Raw genomic sequence first — 16,584 nt, forward strand, 5'->3', positions numbered from 1 at the left:
TAATTAAAACTCATATGACTGGTCAATTAAGGTTAATCAACAATGCAATCCTAAATAAAGTTACATTCTTCTAAAGCCACTGAAGTCAATAGACTTATACAGGTTCAATTTGTTTAGGACTGCATTGTTAATCTACCAAAATTCAAAGTCACCAATTACAATTCTAAATTTAGTTTCTTGTCAATGTTATTATTCAAAGAGAACCTGGAGTTGAAATGTATACCATCTGACATCCCTTGGCTCAGCCCACAGCCTTGTGTGAGCCAGCACAGATCCAAAACCAGACCACAATGTGATTCAGCTTTCCCCCCCCCCTTTTATTTAAAATGATTACTTAGATTGTATTCTGGTATTTTTAAAGCTTTGTGTCCCCCTTAGAGAAAAGCAAAGCAAAAATACCTAAATAAATTTTACTGCTTTTGCTATCTTTGAATATCAATGTTGACTTTATTTGGTATATACCCTAAATATTATATAAATTATTCAAAATAAAATCCTTGACAAACAAAAACAATCAAGTCTATATTATTTGTATAATTTCATAGTTCACATTTATTGTTAATGTAAAACACTGACAAAACATATCACATTTTGCTCTTATTTTATATTAACCTTCTGTATACTCAGGACACAAAGTTCCAGAATAGCTGCACTGGATACAATTATAGTATTTCCATCATGAAAACACAAAGGTGCAAATATCAAAAGACAAATTAAACAAGTGCAAATGAATGAAAGTGCAAAAAAGCTTCAATTTCATGAAAATGCATCCTCTGAAAACACTTGTCTTTGCCTTCTGCAAACATTGCTCCCTAAAATAAAGGGCTTTTTGGCAGGGCCTGTCACAGGTGGACAGACTTTTCCCTGTCCTTCACATTTTAAATGACTCAGAGGAGCCTTGGAAAGGGGAAGAGGAAAAGATGAAGAACGACTAAGGGTTTTAAAAGACTTTCCCATCTTCCACTGCACTGAAGCCCCAAATAAGCCCTAAACAGTCAACCTGTTTTAAAATTTGGATTTCTTTTGCATTTTAAAAGTGCTTGAAATTGGATCTTGGGGTGGATGTACTAAGTGTGTGCACAGACCAACAGCATGTGCACATCTGCTATCCTGATCCAGCAGCTGCAACTGAGCATGGCCCGTCAAGAGTGCCAAACAGCAAAACTTTCTGCATGTGCATATGGCTGGATTAGGACAATTGTGTCACACATGAAACTGCCTGACACTGCACCAGACCCTTGGTCCATCAAGGTGAGTACTGTCTGCTCTGACTGCCAGTGGCTCTTCAAGGTCTTAGGCAGAGAGGTCTTTCATATCACCGACTGTCATATCCTTGTAACAGGAGATGTTGGGGACCGGACAAGGGACCTTCTGCATGCCAAGCAGAGGTTCTTCCATTGAGCCACAGCCCCAACATGATATATGGTTTCCAGGATCACCTCCAGGGAGTTTTTGACAGTTGGAGAAGAGTGACAATTTGTCCCTCATCTAAACCACTTTGCGGACTCAGAGAGAGGTTTGACAGAAGTTAATTATAGCATGCTGTGAATCTTTTATTCAATTTAAAATAATTTAATTTTAATGAGCTAACTCTGTGGTCCTTCTAGGAAAGACCACATGTTAAAAAACAGGCTGTATTCTACTCCACCTATTGATGGGGGTCACTGAAAGTAACTTATGGCTGGAACAAGTATGTGACACACTTGATGTTGTCATACTGAAAGATTCAACGTTCTGGCCAATTATTACATTGCCGCTCTGGAATCTGTGATCTCTGGAAAGCTGTCAAACCTCAAGCCTACATGACTTTCAAAAGATGGATTTATCTTCAAAATATCTAACTTTTGGTGGCCAGGGATAGGAAGGCATAGGAAAGAATATTGTTGCTCATGCCCCCAAATTCTTAGATTGGGAGAGTTAAAAGTCTAACAAATGAATCTGGTCAAACTGCTAGAGGATTTCTGGAGTCTTCTTCCTTTGAGGTTTGGAAGAAGCTTGACCACAATCTATTTGGGGATGTTTCAGGGAAAGATATTCTGTTTCAACTAAAGAAGTTGGGTCATGTGATCTGCTAAATTCCTTCTAATTCTTATGGTGCAATCCTAAATGGAGTTAAATTTTTCTAATCCCATTGAAGTCAATTAATCTAAGATTCTGTAATGACCTGTTATACTGCTAGTTGATCAATTCAAACACCAAATGGGAGATTCAACACAAGCTGAAGATTATGGAATACCTTCTCTTGTTTCCTAGAAGCACATCAGGCCTTATCTGGGCAAATCATTCCACAACTAAAATGATGCTAATTCTCATCCATTCCTTGCAGAACCAGGAACAAGAGAATAAAGTCCATTTACTAACGCTTGCTGGGATAAATCATAAATGCCACAGCAGTGTGGAGAATAACCAGAAGAGGCCTCTATCAAGCAACCACAAGTTATCATTCTCTCATTTACTCGGAACTATTATTCAGAACAATACCATGAGCAAAAGTGGGGAGGCGTTCCAACCCATCTGCATTGGCTGATTGTCTTGCTGAGTCTTGGAAAAGGTTCCTATGATCTCAAGTGCTAAGAACTAGAAACGACTGCCTACTGTGCAGGGATCTATGAGGAGGCAAGTAGAGACCACATCTCCTATGAGTATTTGCTCAGGAGATGTTTTAGCTGCCACTGACTCCCAAAAAGGAGCATGTTAAAGATTCTCGAGATAAAATAACTCCTCAAATGCATCAGCTGATTCCCTATTCTACTGACTTTAGTCATGCCAGGATGATAAACATAGGAAGCTGCCTTACACTGAATCAGACCATCAGTCCACCTAGCTTAGTGCTGTTCCACCCAACGAGCAGTGGCTCTCCAAGGTGTTAGACCCAGAAAGGTGCCAATCGCCAAGGTCCTTTAACTGGAGTGGCTAGGGATCCATCTAGGAATCCTTTCTAAGAAAGGCTCTATCCAAATATTGGAGTGATGTTCTGAGAATCAATATGGCACTTGGGTGGCTCTTAGGTATTCTACTCACGCTTCAGAAGCACTGTAACATGCCAAGTTATTATACAATGAAAGAATGTACAAGTAGCTGCCTATACAGAACTAGCAGATCAATCTAAACCAGGACATTGGCTCTGATTGGCAGTATTCCCCCTCCTAGGTTCTCTGACATTCAGATGCTGGGCCACCTGGAAATACTATAAGCTTCAAGAGAATACCTGAGGAGGTCATGGCTACCTTCTTTCTCTCCCTCCCTCATTCACTGCCTTTCAGAGCTGATGTCTCTGACACAACCATTCCAGATAGTGTTGAGCAAACACAGGAAAAGGTCAGTTCCCTTTGATTCTGTCTGTCTCTCTTGCACGCACACACACACAAGCTATGACTTTGATTTGGTTTTCTTTACATGAAATGATAGGGTTGCAGCAGTAAGTAGCCCTTCATCATTCTTGTCAATTACATCTGCAATTGCCTTCAATCTGGATTAATTCAGAAGCTTCACACCTCAAAGGATAAGAAGTATGACATTAGATATCTATGACAGAAGATAAACAGGATGGAATGCTTAAGCTCCTTGTTATTTGAAAGACTGCACACTGCCATCAGCTAGTTATTTTTTTTGTTTCTCATATACACACACAATGTTAGTGACTTTCACTTTTTACACTTAATTCCAGTAAGGATCATTTCCTTTTGGAAGAACTCAGGGCTGTTGGGTGCAATGCCTCCATTCCTGGTGCAAATCCACTTCAGCTTTCTCACTAGGTGGCATAAGAGAGTGGAAAAGGAGTTGGGCAGGTAAAGCTTCTAAGTCCAAAGGCTACAGGAGTAACATTTGGCACTGAGGGTTTCAAGCGGCCACCTGCTGCAGCTCCAATTACAAGATCATCAGAAAGTTAACTTCACCTGAGCCAAACAATAGAGTCAAAACCTACAGAGTCAGAGAAGCAGGACTGTCTCAATCAGAGTCTAGCAAAGGTGCAAGAGATGCCCTGCTGTCAATTACTAAGTGGAACAGTACTAGACCTGGCCTCTATTCTATTATACACATCCTGTTCCTATTGAAGTGGGACTTAGAAGCAGCCAGGTGTTGCTGCATTTTGGGGTATTTTTGGAACTAGCCGTCCAGTTTTACATTTGCAGCCAATGTCATTCCTGTCCTTGGAACCAATAATCCATTGTCATTCCCATCCATGGAGCAGATGGAGTTGAAGTCTGGCTTTCTTTCTAGTGCAAGAGGCATGTATTCATTCTTGGAAACTTATGAATGATGAAAGAACAAAAGGGTATTTCTTTCCTTCATTGCGTGGTTTGATTCTTGCAGATATGCTGACTGTGACTGTGTAAACTGGACTTCTGTGAGAACTGAGTCTGAAAACAAAAGTCTTGTGGGTAAAGCCCATTGAAGACCATCATCTGGGTAATCTTCGGTGCTCCTCTTCATCATCTTTCAAGGTTGGTTAAAAAGAACACCTCTTTGGATAAAGGGGGATATTTTGGCACCATATACTCAGCAACCAGCTGTATCTGTTGGCAGGATTTGATCCAGAAGTGCAAATATTCCTTCTCCCCAGTATTATTCCTTCCAACAAAGTAAACATCTACTGATGTTCAAAGGGAGGAGAAAGTTCTGAAAACTGACTGAAAAGTTTACCACGACAGAAGGAGCGAAACTGGGACCTGCATTTCTCTTAAACGGCAAATGGCCAACCATTTCGAGGGACAGCCACATGAACAAGCATTTCACAGATATCTGAGTCAAAATGCTGCATTTCCATGGGAAGCTTTGCATGAATTTGACCCAACCATAAAAAGTGGACTTCACAGACCACAATACTATGAAAAACATTGCTGGTGTATGAATGGTAAAGAACATTTATCCCATCTTTACAGTTTGAGGAGAAACAGCAACAACAAAAATCTTCATGACCTTTAGAAGCTCCATACACCAGGAACTCTATGCAGTGCAGTGGTTAGAGGGTTAAATCTGAAAAACTCGAATCCAAACACCAGCCTGGCTGGATTTTAACCTAAATTGCTGGATTTTAACCTAAATTGTCACACAGGTGATTGTAAAATGAGATAAAGATCCATAAGGGCTGAACTTCTAGGACAAGGTGAGAAACTAATTGTAGAATGACTGAAGTTAGAAAATGTTGTCCTAGAAGTCCCATCCCAAGACAACCCCCACTGTTAATAACAATATTATTAACTGTAATAATGCAACAGGAGACTTGTAGCTTGTTTGTAGCACCCAAACTATGCTACCTGAGGTCACTTTTTTTTACTTTGCCTAATACCAGAATTGGCTTCACAACTCAAGTCTCTTCAGATAAATCTACATGGCTAAAGTTGTTCCTCAGAACATCTCTATCTGTCCATCATCAGCAAATATCAAGAGGGGCTCAGAAATAACAGCACATGACATTTTCCTCAGTGTGTAAAGTATTCACACAGAAACAGTGTTTTAAAATGTCTCAGTGCAGCCCTATGCAGAATGACTCCAGTTTAAGACAACTAATTTCAGTTGGCTTGAACATATGAAGCTGCCTTATACTGAATCAGACCCTTGGTCCATCAAAGTCAGTATTGTCTTCTCAGACTGGCAGCAACTCTCCAGGGTCTCAAGCTGAGGTTTTTCACACCATTTTGCCTGGACCCTTTTTTGGAGATGCCGGGGATTGAACCTGGGACCTTCTGCTTACCAAGCAGATGCTCTACCACTGAGCCACCGTTCCTCCCCTTAGGCTTAGACTGGGGTCACTCTGCATAAGGCTGCACTGTAATTCTTGGAACCTTGTCAACCAGTTGAATGTAAACATTTGGCACATATTGAATTCAGTTGAGTTTGGTAGGGAAGAACTGATGAAATCAAAATAAAGAATCTGAAAAACTGCTGCTTTGTACAGGATTTTCCTCTTACACCATTCAGCAGCTGCCCAGCTAGTGGTGAGGGGTTTAAGTTAGCTGCCATTCTCTGCCCTGTTCTCCGTTAATGGTGCTATTTGTTTTTACTTAGGTCTAAGGCTGTTAGATTGCCTAGTTCGTTTTGTTCAGATGCCATAGATGATCTTCTTTTTTTGCTTCATGCAGACCCCAAGGACTGAACTAGCCAAAATTAAGTAAAGGAACCCTATTTAGTTCCTCTCATTCTCCAAGATTAACACAGCAATTTTACAAGTATTTAAATTGTGAGCACCAAAATATCCTTTTTTCCCCCAGTAGCAGCAATGAATCCATAATTTCTCAGGTTATGTCTATGGTGTATTTAGTCCAATAGTCTGACCTAGAAGGACTAGCACCCAGTTCTTCAGCAAGTCCTTTGATATAGCTTCATCTGCCCTCCAGAGAAGTTCTTGGTCAAAACCCTGATCATTAGGGATTGACTTTTGCCCAGAAGTATCAGATGCTAGAGCACTTCCAAGAATTTGATGTCATTTGAAATTGAGTAACTGGCTGTAATGGTTACCCATAAGTAGATATCTTCCTCCTCATCTAAACCCACTTTGTGGGCAGTCAAGAGTTAAAGGGTTAAATCCAAGGTAGGCTAAATCCAGTAGAAGGTATAATCTCAATCCCCTGTTGTGTGCTTTTAAATCATCAGGAGAAGAACTCAGCTGGATCTGTGGCTTTAGGAAAGACACTGCTAGAGCTCCGCTGCTAGGCATGGGAGGGCAGTATTCAGAAAGACCAACTGGGAAAAGAGAGAGAAGGGGAAACAGACAGGGGATGGATTTGGCATGTAAACAAAGATGGACTCAAAGAGAGCAAGTTGGCAGGATTTTACAGCTGCAGCAAGTCAGGAAGGTCTCCACTCTGTTGAAACAGACAGATGAGAGTTTTGGCAGCTCCTGTAGAAGGAAGTCAAATGCTGCTCATGGTGGATCACTTTAAGGTGTCATCAGCATTTTTGAACATGAGGATGGCATTGTAGATTTTCAGTGCTGGACCAAGCTTGACACTCATGATCTTCACAATATCAGCCTGAGTCAGCAAAAGAAACGCCTCTCCGTCGATCATCTATGGGAAATAGAGAGATGCTCAAGATGTCTGTCTCTCTCATACATATGTATACATCCTCATAAAAAGCTGTCTTACCTTCACCCAATGCTTATTTCACAATCAAATATAGTGTTTCATTAAGTGTTATCACATCCCAGCATCTGCCTGCACCACAAAGTTTTATTTCATTCTGGGGCATCCATACAAGGTAATGGCAAGTACAGGCAGAGCACTACATAATGGTGACAGGAACACTGACCATGCTGTTAGCTGAAGCTGGCACTTCCCAGATCAGGAGAAGTTGCCCCCTAAAGTCAGTAAGGAGTATCCAGGCTGAGTGAAAGACTGTGGATGCCCTTTGAAAACATCAAGGATAAGCAGTAACATATTCAACATTAGAAAATACATCCAGGTAGGCAGGCGTGTTGGTCTGAAGCAGTAGAACAAAGTTTGAATTCAGTGGCACCTTTAAGACAACATTCAAGGTGTAAGTTTTTGTGTGCAAGAAGGGAACCTATGAAGATTAGTGTGTGTGTGTGGGGGGAATCATCTCCTTCTCCAGCTAGTTCTCCTTCTTGTGCTGTCTTCTTTCCCCCTTGCAGTTTTCACAGCTTCTCCCCTTTACCTGATTCCTTCCTTCTGTCCAGCCCCCTTCTCCTCCACCTGATATTCAGCTTTCCTCTCTCTACCTCCATCTACTCTAGCTTCACCCCTCTGCCTGTCCATCCTTCTTATTTCTATAAATCACATCAGTTCTCAAAATGAAATGCTGTAGTTATGTAGATTACATAGGGAACTGCAGACTGGATTATGGCTGCTGAAATTTTGTGAGGGAATTTTATGGCATCTTGACATTTTAAAACGATTTCTTTTATGCCCTTTTTAAAAAGATTCTTCTACAAACCTGGAGTTTCCCCCCATTTTTTTAAACATTTTTTCTGTACTTGACCCCATTGTGGAGAGTTTTTGATTCACACTCGGGGGCCAGGTCCAGAATTAAATATCTAGATGGCCATGTAGATGACATAGGCTACAAGTTACATCTTTCCATTGTGCAGATACAAGGGGAAAGGCATATGTCTTCAACCAAGGGGACTTGAGACTTGTCAGTGAAGAAGTCCCAGTGGCTCAGGGTGGAGGAGATGGTTGTTGCTGAGGCCAGGGACACTTCAGGGAAATCTGCCAGGTGGAAGAGCTGTACTGCCAGCTTCACTAGCAATGGGGGAAACATACACAACAACCTGTTCCCACCCCCTTGGAAATCACTAATGCCTCTGTTCTTAAAAGTAATTCCCTTGCCATTCAACTTCTTTTCTCCACTTAGCTAAATATACAAACCTTTAAAAATGTAACATGAACTGTTGCCCCTCGGCCTTCATAGACTGTTCTGCCCCTGGCAGTCAAATTCAGTGAGCCACACCTCCTTACAAAGTGCTTCTTTTGCCTTTCAGCTCTGTGGGACTAACTGCACCATCAGCAATTTCTGTGTGGTTAGATGTTAATTGAGATCAATAAAAAAAATAAAGCTCATGAGCAAGTTAATAACCACTAAACCACCTCTTGCTGCTCATCCAAAACTTTCAACTACTTTCCTCTCCTGCCTTCTGCAAAGCTACAGCTTATTCTAGACAGGCAGAGACGTGGTAGAATGCAGAAGTGATATAATGAACTGTGCCACTTCAGACTGCAGGTAAGGAACTATATATTTCAAAATTCCCCTATATTAATAATTCCTTCGGAGTGGAAAACTAGCAAAACATGAAAGATTTTCCTCTCAATATGCTATTTATTTTTATTTATGTAGGAAGTTTTTACATGGGGAAGGATGAAAATCCTGCAGTCTACAGTGGAGCAGCACATTTTGCCACCTCATACCTCTACCACCTTCTTCTGTTGTACCTATAGATTAGCCTTAGTTTCTTATTGGTACAGAAAGTGGAGGAGTTTCCTGGTTGTAACAGGAAAAAAAATAGTTGCTATATAACCATTAGTTAGGCCAACAAATTGCCTGGACAATTTCATAGTTGGTCCTCATGACATTACCTTATACTCGAAAATGAAATTTTTGTGGGTATTGATCTCCCCTCCCCCCCTAAACAGGATTCAAAGTAGGTTATCATATCATTCTCCTCTACTCCATCCCATCCACCAATAACAACTTTGTAACATAGATTAGGCTGAGAGATGGGCCCAAGTTCACCCAGCAAGATCCCCATGGCAGAGGGGGTGGGGATTCAAATCTATTCAAGAAAAGGACTGAAGAGAAATAAGAATTGTTTAGTGCTATTTGTAAAAGACAAATATGGTGGCCTTATGAGTAGAGGGAATTCTATATGTGGGATGCAACAACTGAAAAGGCTATGTCTCCTTTTACTTTTCAAATTCTGATAAGTTGAGCTGGGCTTCAGAATAAGAACTAACCAAAAAGCAGATTCTTATGAAAGAAGATGAAAGCTCAAATTACAAGAGAGCCAGTTTGGTGTAGTGGTTAAGTGTGTGGACTCTTATCTGGGAGAACCGGGTTTGATTCCCCACTCCTCCACTTGCACCTGCTAGCATGGCCTTGGGTCAGCTATAGCTCTGGTAGAGATTGTTCTTGAAAGGACAGCAGCTGTGAGAGCCCTCTCCAGCCCCACCCACCTCACAGGGTGTCTGTTGTGGGGGAAGAAGGTAAAGGAGATTGTGAGCCGCTCTGAGACTCTTCAGAGTGGAGGGCGGGATATAAATCCGATATCTTCTTCTTCTTCTATCTTCGAAGAGGCTTGGGGGAGGGGGAGTTCCCTTACCTTAACTGAGAGCTCTCCCAGCTACCTTTTCTAAAAACCTATTGGAAGAAATTGGGGGTTGGGGGTTGGCAGGAATACCCTTGGAAGCAAACTTATGCTTTTACCAATCAATCCCCCTTTCAATCATTTTTACCTCATCAATGATCCAGTTGTTTCAGATTCCAGCCCACTATGCCATGGTGGCTCTCATACAGAATTCAGTTCATATTTTAGAAGTATGTCAGCCACCTCCTCACATTAATCCCTATCGCTTCTTGTTTGGAGCTTTGGCAGGGGGCATTTTATATCACCAGAAACCCAGGCAAATAATGTTCGAAGAGGGTAATGTGTTAGCTAATTAGGGTTGGAGAATCAACTATCCCCATTAATACATAATCCTTTACAATGCTGTCATCCCACTCCAAAAACCAATGGCAGTTCTACCTCATAAGACTGAGGACCATTTCCTTTACCTCATCCTTGAAGAGTTTTGCTTGGTCCTCACAACCTGTCAACGTCTGTACAAAGCTAAAGACCTTGAAGAAAAGACAGACAAGGAATTAAACACACACTCAGAGAAAATCATCCCTTCTCCTCCTGCAGGCATTACCTCAGCAGATGCAGATTCCCAACTTTCACTTGCCAAATTAGCATAAATAGATCTTCTCCTATTCATAGGTACTTAATAATAAGGCAAGAGGAAGGGATACGTAACCCCTTTCACAATTGCTGATTTTCCCTTGCAAATTTCCCACTGTACCCAAGCCTTTATTTTAAACCAGTCTAACTACTGGTTTCAGAGACTTAATTGGAAAAAAAAATTAAAATGGCACATGGGGTGCCTCTTACAAGGAAGAATCAGTGGGTGAGATGAGGATTAAATAATAAATTTATTGTGTTTTCCCCTGCAACATGTAGTTCTGCTCCTCATGGAACATATTTAAAGGTGCCAGTAAGGCATTCCGTACTCCTTGTTATTGTGCACAAAGCTTCATCAAGTCACAGCTGACTTATGGCAACCCTGTAGGATTTTCAAGGAAAGAGACTAACAGAAGTGATTTGTCATTGCCTGCCTCTGACTGACCCAGGACTTCCTTGGTGGTCTCCCATCCAGATATTTACCAGGACCAATCCTTCTTAACATCCAAGATCAGACAAGATTGGGCTGGCCTGGCCATCCAGATCAGCCTCAGTACCCCTTAGGGTAGCATAGATATTTATACCACAGAAATACCTAAGGCAGCTTATGAAAATTTTGGAGCACTAGAACAGCCATTTCCAACCAGCAAAACATACTAAAATCCATAGTACTGGTACAACTAAAAAGAACCAACCAACTCAAGAAAAGGACTAAAGAGGAATAAGAATTGTTTTGTGCTGTTTGTAAAAGACAAACGTGGTGGCATTATTAGAGGAAATTCTGTGTGGCGTGCAACAACTGAAAAGGCCATGTCTTCTTCTACTTTCCTAAATTCTGACAGGTTGAGCTGGGCTTCAGAATAAAAGCTAGCCAAAAAGCAGATTATTATGAAAGAAGATGAAAGCTCAGATTACAGGGAGCTTGAAGGGTGGCGGGGACAGCTCCCCTACCTTCTATGAGAGCTCTCCCAGCTACCTTTTTCTAAAAACCTAATGGAAGAAATTGGGAGGGATGTGTGGCAGGAATACCCTCGGAATCAAGCTTATGCTTTTACCAATCCATCTTTCCTTTTGCATGTTCTTACCTCATCTATGGTCCATTTGGCCACCGTAGATGCTGTGATCCCAGCAACTCCTGGCAGGAGCTTACAGTGCTGCTCCCAGCAGAGAGACAGGGAACGGTCTGGGTGCGCTGATAAGGCTGACATGAAAAGAGATTGGTGCATATTGTCTGAAGAAATGGCTGGTGATGACATTGAGAAGATTATAAAATGGATTAAAGTACAGAATGGTGACAGAACTACTGTATACACTCTTGTGTGCCCTAAAACTGGTTTGTCCAATCTCCCCCTTCCTGAAAGACATGATTGCCACAGGGACTGAATAGGGCTAAATTAGATGTAATGGTTTACTCCAGAACATTGAGATAAGCCTGACACCAAATCCATACGAAACAGAGTGTGGGGAACAACTGAAAGTACTGCATGGATGGACAGGAGGATAAAGCTAAACCCTAACTCTACCTGATAAAGACTAGGCCTCAACTCTTTCTTTTGCATTCAGGCTCAAAAAACAGAAGTAAATACCACCAGCCGGGGTGCAGCTGTTTTGGTGGGAAAAGGGGAGGTGGAGGGCTAGAGTTCAGCTCCATTCTCCTGCCAAAGGTGAAGCCATTATGTAGAGATCCATCATAATATATGGTTTGACCCTCAGATGTGAAATGGTAAAGACCATGCTTACAGGAAGAAGGCTCATTTATGCAGGCTTCAGATATGTAACTGTTTAGACAGAACAGTTCTTATCCAGCAATAAACCATTTATGTCAGTGTGGAGCTTTCCACACAGTTGAGGACAGAAGATGGTGACAATATGTCAAAAAGCTATCTGAAAGAGCTGAAAGGGTGGTCATGTAAATGTGGAGCAGCATTTTCACAGAGGTCACCATCAGCTGGTAGTTGGATAAAGCCTTCTTGGGGGTTTATCAGGCTGTCAGCAGTTCGCACTGGGAGGAAGCAGCCAAAGGACTGAGGGAGAGATGCGTTTGTAGCCATCTTTTCACAGGGTTTTGACTGAACAAGGTTTGAGAAGCAGCTCAGCAGCATCCATGCTTTCCTTGGAAACAACATCTTAATCCTTCTCACATTACATTTTAAGAAGGTTTTAGTCACTATGGTGATACAGAGGATTACTCCCATTTCAAATAAAGCGGAAACAGCCTGACCATATTACAACAAAGATACTGCTCAAAATGAAAATCACATTTGTCTTGTATGCATTATCTGTAATTTTACACAGCAACTTTTATTCTTGAAGTGTCCTCTTAATGGCTTGTTCATCTGCATTGTAGCACATTTCTTGTAGAAGAAGCCCTCTCGTTGCTTACAAGAAAAACAGAGACAAAGAAAACAGGTGCTTACTTTGAAAGTCTTCCTGCTGGATTTTCCGGTATTTGGGTGGTCGCCCTCTAGAGAAACAAGAAAAGCTTTATTTCCAAATTACCAAGGGCACGATTGGAAGGTGAGAAGCTATAGTAGACCACATTAGCTGATCCTCACTTCACATGTTTGGATTCTTCCCCTCTTAATTTTCCAAGGGGGCAAAAATCATGTGAACTGGGGGCCAGGTCCACAATCAAACATTTGCATAGGGTACCTAGGTCACATGAAACATTTGTGGCTTGTATCCAGCCATGCAATTCTTAAGACTTAAGAGCACTTCTATATTGGGATTGTGATTTCTACTGATTACCCTGCTGACCCCCAAGAAAGAAAATTTCATGGGATTCAGAGGAATGCATCAGGAGAAGGAAGCAGGAAACTCTTGCTCTGTGAGGCCCATTCCACATGCAGATCTCATCAGATACAAGTCATTGTTACAAGGAAATCAAGTGAATTCACAACTCTATCACATGCAACTGGTGTAGTTCCCTCTAAACATGTGAACTGGAAAAGGATTTTCCAACAAGATAAAGATGGTAGTTACAGACAGATACAATAGGAAATACCAACTGTTTTTTGCACTGGTTCTCAAACTATGAGACATTTGCTTTTTTAGGAGGAGAATGGAACAACTGAAAGGGGATGCAATTGTCCATAGAGGGGTGGGGTTCTAAGACCTTAAGAAACTTCTCCATTCCTCAGGAATGGTAGAGATTCCTCTTTCCATACATTTCTTCTAGCAGAGGATCCTTACATGGGTATTATGTCTAATCCCCTGAGACCAAGCATCCCTTCTACAAGAAAGGGATGATGATACTTTGTTCTACTAGTGTATCCCTGTGAGTAGTTTTAGAAGGAGAAATGTCTTGTCCCGCTCCTTTTTATAAAGCCAGAACCATAACATAGCCTGGAGCTCCAGATCCCAGAGACAGACTGCATGCTTATGCAAGGTTCTCTGCATGCTTTGCTGTGTAATAATGGGGTGAGAAGAAGGTAGACTCAGTTTGGAAGGGAAGACCAAATTCAGAAGCTTTGAGAAACAGTGCTATAGGGAAGGGGCAGATGTCTCCTTACAAGGTAGTAGCAGTTGACAGAGCTCTCTGAAGTGACTCCCAACCAAGGAAGTGAAAATGTTTGACTTGTATTTTTCAATGGTGTTCGTCAATCAAGGTGCACCAGCAGCTTACCTTCCATGGTGTCGAGATTTCTTCCTCTGAGAGAAGCCAATCAGGTTCCTCTTTCTAACTGAATTCTCAGTATCCGAGAGATCAATCTTCACTCTTCCCTGGTTCTTCTCGGCTAGGGGGCACCCTGAGATGCAGTAGTGAGCTGTGAACCTGCCTGTCACATGACCTGAGCCATCACAACCAGGTGTTGGGCACTTCCTGCAGGACAGAGGAGGGCATCAGAGAAGATACAAGGTTCTGTGTATGGCTGGTAAATTGTCCAGAGGACAATTCAGTTTAAAGGCATACTCCTCTTCTGACCTATTAGGCAGTCAGCAAAAGGAGGAAGTTTATACATGGCTGGTGGGTCATATATTACATATAGCAGATTAAACTGACAACACTTAAGGCAACTACACCACATGGACACCACTGTATCAGATTCAGCCACAGCTCAAGGCAACCTAGATTGATGCAAGCTACTACAATAGAATCTACAAGGCATTCCCTTTGAGTCTTGTGGGGAAAGCTTACCTGTGAAAGCTGTATTTGGAACCCTTGGTGCTGGGGAGGGTCTTACAGGCCAAGGTTGGGCAGCTCCCATTGGCAGAAGATGCGGGTTCCTTTGGCCCTGCACAAGAGGGAAGACAAAAGTCTGGATAAGGATTTCTTACTGGTTGCTATAATTCTTTTTTCAAGCAGGTCTTCTACATGAGCATTCTGTGACTGTACAAACTAAATGCTTACATCCAGTCTTATTTCCAAACTATTAAAATCTGTGTAAAGTGGTTTTTCCTTCCTTCCCCAATCCATCACATGAGCATGCAATTTCCTGTCCATGACAGTGAACTGAGGAGCATATAAATAACTGCTAAGTGGAAAATCTTGGCTTTCTATTTTTTAAAGATTAGTTTGGAGTTTTGAATGCAGGTTTGTCACAAGTAATATTAAAACAAAGTTATACTGAACAAGCAGAGGGCCAGTCAGCATCACACAAAATCTGCAGACTGCAGGGAGAAGCAAAACGAACTATTGCACCAATTATTGCTGTATAAAACAATTATTGCACCATAAATTATTAATTCTACTGAAAAACTCCCTAATTGTTATTAAGAATATACACCTGGAGCTAAATTTATTATTTTGGTTTTAAGTCGCATCTCTAGGTTTACCCCAGTTGATGTTCTAAGAAAGCATTCCACAAAAGACTTTGGGTACAATACAGAATTACAGAACTGAATGTTATTGTTAGCAGACATATAGCCCAGTGGGGAACTAGGGCAACTTACAAAAATATAATTTAAGTAAACAAATGGGGAACAGGTTCTCATCTCAGGCTGAAGGCAGAAGGCACATGGGGACAGGGCAGCAATAGGAGACCTGGATAGGGCTGCCAATCCCCAGTTGGGCACACTGGAACTATACTATCATAACCCCAGATAACAAATACAATAATACAAACATTTACAAAAAATATTGTTTATAATCTCAGTCCATTCACTATGAAAATACTTGCAATGCATATACATTATATAGAATATACCACAGTCCTATATATTTTTATATTCCAAAAAATGAGAACTACAAAAGTCCTTTTCAGGTTTTACCGTGAACACCATCCAAAGAGGAAAAAACCTTACAGTTCAATTAGGAATATTAAAGATTTTCTTCTCTTATAGGGTATCAAAATCTCCTCTGAAGACTGCACAAATAAGGTCCCAAGGGTATTGAACAAGGAAAATGTAAGGTCCCCTGTGCAAGCACCTGTCATTTCCAACTCTGGGGTGAAGTTGCTTTCACGTTTTCACGGCAGACTTTTAACAGGGTGGTTTGCCATTGTCTTCCCCAGTCATCTACACTTCCCCTCCAGCAAGCTAGGTACTCATTTTACCGACCTCGGAAGGATGGAAGGCTGAGTCAACCTCGAGCCGGCTACCTGAAAACCCAGCTTCCACCAGGGATCGAACTCAGATTGTGAGAAGAGCTTAAGACTGCAGTACTGCAGTTTTAACACTCTGCGCCACAGGGCTCTTTTATTGAACAAGGAGTTGACTAAAAAGAAAAAAACCACACACACAAGGAGTTGACTAAGAGCTTGTTTCATGCACACTTCTTCCAAGTAGGACCTCAGCAAACATCTGTGTAACAGTCTACACTTAAAATTCATACATAAGTATTACATTCATTCTGCAAAAATCTATATCTCAGTCTCCCATCTATATTCATGTTTCTAATGTTCCATTCACTAACCAGTTGGGGGCAGAGGATCTGCCAGTTTGGAGGCCCTTAGCAGAAAAGGGGGGGTGGGTTTGAATGTCCTCTGGGCACTCTGGTATAATGGAGATTCAATCCATGGGTATTTTGGGCTTCAGGGGGGCTGGGGTTTTTTAGGTGGAGGCACCCAGTTTTCAGCATTGCATCTGGTGCCTCTCCTCCACCCTAGTTTCAAAAAGATTGAACCAGGGAGTCCAATTCTATAAGCCTCAAAAGAAGGTACCCCCATCCTCCATTATTTCCATGAAGGGAAAGCATTAAAGGGAGCACAGTGATGGCCAGAACTCCCTTTGGAGTTCAACCATGCTTG

At 41.6% G+C, this 16,584-nt stretch overlaps 1 protein-coding gene across 2 annotated transcripts in view; it reads right to left on the reverse strand.

Moving 5' to 3' along the window:
- Window positions 1–5,769: 5,769 nt before the first annotated feature.
- The window catches only part of L3MBTL1 (L3MBTL histone methyl-lysine binding protein 1), a 52,572-nt gene continuing 41,757 nt past the window's right edge, over window positions 5,770–16,584 (reverse strand). For both annotated transcript variants that reach the window (XM_060230947.1, XM_060230946.1), the window contains exons 17-22: window positions 14,535–14,631; window positions 14,022–14,219; window positions 12,814–12,860; window positions 11,482–11,639; window positions 10,231–10,293; window positions 5,770–7,010 (exon numbers count right to left, since the gene is read on the reverse strand). In XM_060230947.1, the coding sequence (XP_060086930.1) occupies window positions 6,876–7,010; window positions 10,231–10,293; window positions 11,482–11,639; window positions 12,814–12,860; window positions 14,022–14,219; window positions 14,535–14,631 (698 nt within the window). In that variant the 3' untranslated portion in view covers window positions 5,770–6,875. The remainder of the gene's footprint in view (window positions 7,011–10,230; window positions 10,294–11,481; window positions 11,640–12,813; window positions 12,861–14,021; window positions 14,220–14,534; window positions 14,632–16,584) is intronic.

Source organism: Heteronotia binoei, chromosome 2, assembly GCF_032191835.1.
Source record: "Heteronotia binoei isolate CCM8104 ecotype False Entrance Well chromosome 2, APGP_CSIRO_Hbin_v1, whole genome shotgun sequence".
In the NCBI taxonomy this organism is placed as follows: domain Eukaryota; kingdom Metazoa; phylum Chordata; class Lepidosauria; order Squamata; family Gekkonidae; genus Heteronotia; species Heteronotia binoei.